The 6,263-nt window shown below is 35.6% G+C and overlaps 1 protein-coding gene across 1 annotated transcript in view; it reads left to right on the top strand.

Moving 5' to 3' along the window:
- The window catches only part of LOC108738374 (ionotropic receptor 25a), a 25,634-nt gene that overhangs the window by 12,371 nt on the left and 7,000 nt on the right, over positions 1–6,263 (top strand). Inside the window, exons 3-4 of the mRNA XM_018471770.1 lie at positions 1,787–2,175; positions 2,894–3,283. Coding sequence (XP_018327272.1) covers positions 1,787–2,175; positions 2,894–3,283 — 779 coding nt within the window. The remainder of the gene's footprint in view (positions 1–1,786; positions 2,176–2,893; positions 3,284–6,263) is intronic.

Genomic DNA, 6,263 nt, shown 5'->3' with positions numbered 1-6,263 from the left:
GACGCGCTGATGAGATCCAAAAAGATCGAAATCGCGATCCGCGTCTGGCAGTTTCGACAGAATACAGACCACTTCGAATTATTTTGTTCGATTATGGTAACGTGCCTATCACGTTGAGGTGAGCTACGCCGGGATTAGTTTCAGCAAGTAGATATCCATATTTTTAAATGGACCTTGTTGGAGCATATGTAATCCTCAAATGTAGCATCGTACTACAGATGGCGCTCACCACGCCATTTGTAGTATTTTCTTTTTCTTTTTCAGTTTAAAGTGTAGTTTGATCCACCACACGGTTGTACTCATCCACTTTCAGGCCACTCCATATAGGGATCTCGGTGGTCTTCTCTAATGAGCAGATAGTCTGTGTTCTCGTACTGCATGTAGACCACTTTCCAATGCTGGAGAATTGCTCGATTTCTTGTGAAGAATTTATACATAATCGTTATCTCTGTCCACGTCATACTACATCACTGTTATGTTGTTGACGACTTACGTTCCGACCAAATGTTCATTCAACTTAAAAAAAAATTAATGGAGATAGAGTAGGTAGGTGATTGATGATTAACAGTCCTCGCCACATCCTCATCTAGAATTGACGATCTCCCGTTTTTACCAGCTGTAAACTCCATACACCACCTACAAACGTTTCTGACATGCATGAACCGTGCACGACTTCTTCAATTTCTGAAACATTTCGATAAGCCTAACATTTATTACGTATAAAAACCGAATTTCGCATTTGGCAAATGGAAGTTTCATTACGAACAACTGACGAGCAAAGATGAAGCAACATAGCGAAACTTTTGGGTATTTCATTCCCACCAACCACTAATGCTGGCGGGTAGTTCCGGTCTACGTCGGAAGATAGAGCGGAAGGCCCCCTTCAGCTTCCTTTCAAGAATCGTGGGAATGGGTGGTTGGTGGTTCAGGTGAGAAAGATGAAGAAAGAAGAGAATGAAAGATTACATGTGGAATATTACTGCCCCAGCATTTGCCTAAGTGATCCAAGGAAACCACAGAAAAACTTGGATCAAGGCAGACAGACCCGGAATCGAACCGGCCTTCTCCCAAATGCTGAGCAATGAACTAAACTTCTAGACCATGCGCCTCGGTCACCAGAGCGAGTAGACCAAGTAATGACTTTTTTGCGAATGGAGTGTGCAGCAAACACACCAGTGTAACCAACAATAATACAAAAAGTTTCGCCTGGGCTCCAACCCTTTGAATACCTTATTTCTAAGATTATCTTGGTAGGTTACACTAAGTGGGGACAACACTGTCCAATGCAATCAAACTTTTGCTCAACTAAAGATTGCAGATGGGCGCTAGGCCTAATAATTGCATAGATTTAAATTGAAGCGAGATGGATAAGTTTCTAATGATTTCTTACCAAATGGTAAGAAATAAAGCCGGAAAATTTTTGGCATTTTCACAGAATCAACATATTTTAATAGCAATCGTATTAAATAAGACAATATTTAGTTCTACGTAGGTAGTAATCTTGTTCTCAAGTCCACGGACTTTTTCCACGTCAGACGTTTCAGTATCATGTGCACATACCTTCTGCTAGAGTAATACTCAACGACATCAGAACAATACACCATCTTTCTTATTTTCCCAAATTGTCTCATTTACATCGAATATTTTTAATTGGGAATTTGTTTTGGATAAGAATTAAATGATTTTTCACATTAATATTAAATATTTACTATTTAAAGTGTCTTAAAGTATTTCGTAGAAGCTTGTAGTTTAATTTTAAATAATAATTTTTGAGGATCGTTTTTAGCAAGAGCCATTCATCTTCGAGGATCCCGACGCTCCAAAAAAATTCAACGGTTATTGCATTGATCTCATCGACGAAATTGCAAAGCAGTTGAATTTCGACTACGAAATTTATTTGGCAGAAGATAAAAAATTCGGTAATATGGACGACAACGGAAACTGGAACGGTGCTATCAAAGAACTGATTGAGAAGAGAGCAGACATTGTGTTGGGGTCACTGTCGGTAATGGCCGAAAGGGAAAACGTTATCGACTTTACAGTTCCATTTTACGATCTCGTCGGAATTACAATTCTTATGAAACTTCCGGAAACTCCAACATCGCTATTCAAATTTTTAACAGTTTTAGAAAATGACGTGTGGCTTTGTATTCTTGCGGCATACTTCTTTACAAGGTAGGAGTTTTATGGCATTCATTCTGTTTTGTTTTACTGCAAATCCTCAGCTTAATTTCTTTATATTACTTTATGTAGATATAGCAAACTGTCTTCAATTCCTTATTGATTTGGTTTACGTGCCCTTCACGTATACAAATTGCGTTGTCGATTCGCTTGGACAACTAGATAGATAAATTTATCGAGGTTTCCTGTAGCATGCTGATGAGATCAACTTATATCGAAATAGTGATTTGCCTCTGATCATCACGAAAAGGTCATCAGTCCTAAAATTGGTTGGACACGTACATCCACTTTTTCCTATCCTGAGCTAATCTTCGCATTTCCTCCAAACCAGAACAACCCACACCCTTAATTATTTGCGAACAGTAATCTAAACTAGGTCTACCTCTACCCCGTCTAACTCCTCTTTGTGCCTCTAATATATCTTTGACTAGTCCTTCATGTCTGAGAAGGTGTCCCACTTCCATAGAGTCAGTCCTCTGTTCTCCTATTCTTTCTAATATCTTTTCATTTCTAACCTTCTCTATCCATGGTATCCTCATCATTCGCCATTGCAAGACAATCATGTGATTTTTTGGGCTCAATAAAACAAGTTGTAGCTTTCATATTTTCTGCGATAGGGTAAATTCACTAACTACAATGCGGTTGCGTTTTTCATTCAATCAACATTTTTATCAATGAATACATCATTTATTTAAGTATTCCGATGTTCCAGTTTTCTTATGTGGATTTTCGATCGTTGGAGTCCGTACAGTTACCAAAATAACAGAGAAAAATACAAAGACGACGAGGAAAAAAGGGAATTCGACTTAAAGGAATGCTTATGGTTCTGTATGACTTCTTTAACACCCCAAGGAGGAGGTGAAGCGCCAAAGAATCTATCGGGACGATTTGTAGCAGCCACTTGGTGGTTATTTGGCTTTATTATAATTGCTTCGTATACTGCCAATTTAGCAGCGTTTTTAACCGTTTCTCGATTGGATACTCCCATCGAATCTCTTGACGACTTATCGAAACAATATAAAATCCAATACGCACCCACGAAAGATTCATCCACGATGACTTATTTTGAACGAATGGCTAACATTGAAGATCGATTTTTTGAGTAAGTACATTACTAAATTCATTATTAAATTCCTATAGATTACATTAACTAAGGATAAGCAATTATGAGGTGAAGATTTCTTNCCGACCTCATACCTGAGTTGATAAGATCGATTGTGGAATATCAGAATATTTCTAACGCCGCCATAATATTCGATGATTCTTTCGGTAAAAATAACATCAAGAGAACAAAACAATTTGCTTATTGCATTCAAGAAAATTCCTCTATTTAATACGAGGGCTGATCCCTGGTCTATTTACAATAAAAAAAAGTTATTTTAAATTTATTTTTCTACATAGGGTCCATTAGGGTCAATACTTTTTTACCATATTTAACTCTCTTCTCGGAAAAAAGGTACTTCAGTCTCGGAAAATCACTTTATCTCGCAAAAATCGTTTACCACGTCAAAACAGTTAGTAACCAAATTTGACGAAAATAGAGGCCCGTCTTAGTTACTGTAGCTCCTGTAATGACAAATATTTGACTGGGTGAATTATCCTGTTGCATGAAGACACCTATGCGTAACTTCGCCAAAGTTCTTCTTTTATTAATTGTTGTTAATTAAATTGGCATAATATCTATATTTCTCCAGGAAATATTACACCTTCAGAATCCTGAAACACAGGTAATTTTATCTTCCTTGCTGATGGTTGCATCTTCGGTGGTGGAGAGCCTTGATGGATCCATTCCTTATTTTGTATTTTGATCTCCACATCGTAATGAAGGATCAAGACCTAATCCAGCTTTACAAAAATGTTCTTTATCTTGTCTAATCGCAAGTATTTACCGCTCGTTGTTTAACACGTTCTATTTTGGTAGTTTTGTAAGGCTCTCCCAAAATTGATCGTCTATTATAGGTAGGATTTAACAGGTCCAAACTTTTAATTTTGTAGTATTACTCTGTATATAACAAGCTACAATATGACGTGAAAACAAATAATTATTTCGATTTATAATTGAGTCAAGGCTGGAGCAAAGGGGTCAACCCTCGTATTCAAGAATACAGATATAACAAAATCTATTCAGAATTATTACTTTCTTTTCTGATTCTTTTTCGGTTCTCCGTAGTAGTGCCCTTAAGAAAGGCCCACTAAAGGTGCTATGGCTGATTCAAAACTAAAATACTGAAATTTCTAGGTATCCTAATCTGTTTAGATTTTGAAGTTAAGATATCTCAAAATATTGATATGAGGCCAGATTCGAATTGAGAGATAAAAGCTATTCTCTAAATTGTTTTGCCCCTTTTTTTTAAGCAATTATAATCTCAAAAAGGACAGAAACTGCATTTCTTGAGTCAGAAGACTTCGATATCTAAAACTCTTGACGTGTTTCACTTTTTTTTTGTTAAAACCATCTGCGAATACATTTGGAGATACATTTTGTAATAATTTTATACATTTTCGTTGTAATAATCTTATTGCCTTATTTTGAAGTTCTATTTACTGAATATCACAATTTACTTAGTAATGGATCACAAATACAAGTCACTACTCCAGAATGTAGCAACAAGGCACATTATAACGCAAATTGACGATCGTAGTACGAAAGAGCAATTGCAGAATTTAAGAAAGCTTGACATGATGAACTTCTTCATATTGGGGAATTTGTTGAACATACAGAGAGTTCTGGACTCGGCGAATTCATTAGAATATTTCAGTCGAAAGTACGCTTGGCATGCCCTTACTCAAGACAGAGGGGATATGAAGTGTAACTGCAAAAATGCGACGGTCATTTTTGCCAGACCATTCGTTGATAATAGATTTCAAGATCGATTGGGATTACTAAGAACTTCTTATCAACTCAATGCAGAACCCCAGATATCCAGTGCATTTTATTTTGATTTAGCTCTTCATTCATTTATTGCGGTAAAGTAAGTACAATTATATTTAAAAGTACATCTTTATTTAATTTATGACTTTTTGTTAGTAATCAGACGAATGAAGTAGCTTATTAGAAGGAGTGCTTTTGCTTTCACAACCATTATCTTTTTTATAATTTTAAAACAGAATTTTGCTTTTCTTCTTTTATACACAAGGATGTAGTCAAAATTTTATTTTTCATGAGCTAAGAGTGGATCACCCTGCTGTAGATTTTAATTTCCTTGAACTCAAAACGCCTTGAATTCCTTGATAACACAGGTCTGCGAAAATTTTTTTCTTAAATTGTTAATATTTGTCGTAATAGTCTTAAAGTAATAGAAAACGATATTCATATGGTTTATACCACGTCACATTAACCCATAAATGCTCAGAGAACACATTTCCATTTGAACCCTTGCCACGTAATGAGTGCGACGAAAAAACATTCAATAACCAGTGTTTCTATGTTTTTAACGATGCTCGATGGTGTTGCTTAAAAATACCTCCGACAACATTAAAGGATGGAAAGATCGAAAATGAACAAAAAAACGTGATTTATGAATTGACTTTTTTCTTAAAAAGTAATTTTTTGTCCTTACGATTTTTTATATGCTTAAAACCTATATAGATCATGACCTCGATATGTAAACATGAAATAATCACCGTTGGTCAAGTCGAAATGCCTTTACAAGCTGTTTGATCAAACCAAGTTTAATGTAAAGTGGCGGAAGCAATACTTTCTTCTTTCAAACTTGTATTGATGACATTTTTCACTCCGACTTCCAATGGCATTCTAATTTTGACATAGAAATACCAAATAACAATAATTTTGATTTACCATAAGTCCACTGTCTTAACACTTCATCACATAACCGGCATATTTTATCGTAACCCAGTGTTTATCTTGGTGACACAACTTCATTCTGAAGTAAGCTTAATAAGCATTTTTTACAGTTTGTTATATTCAACTTTTGCTTAACTATTGTATATTGTCCGCAAATGTAAATAACTACATTTGAATTGTTTTTACAACTCCAAGAAGTCATGGTTAAAGATAAATAAAACACAATCTTTTATTACACGTTAATATTATATCTCTCTCAATAATGGCGCGCTATAAA

The sequence above is a fragment of the Agrilus planipennis genome, unplaced genomic scaffold, assembly GCF_000699045.2.
Source record: "Agrilus planipennis isolate EAB-ADULT unplaced genomic scaffold, Apla_2.0 scaffold178, whole genome shotgun sequence".
Lineage (NCBI taxonomy): Eukaryota > Metazoa > Arthropoda > Insecta > Coleoptera > Buprestidae > Agrilus > Agrilus planipennis.
This window is presented reverse-complemented; position numbering and strand designations above follow the sequence as displayed.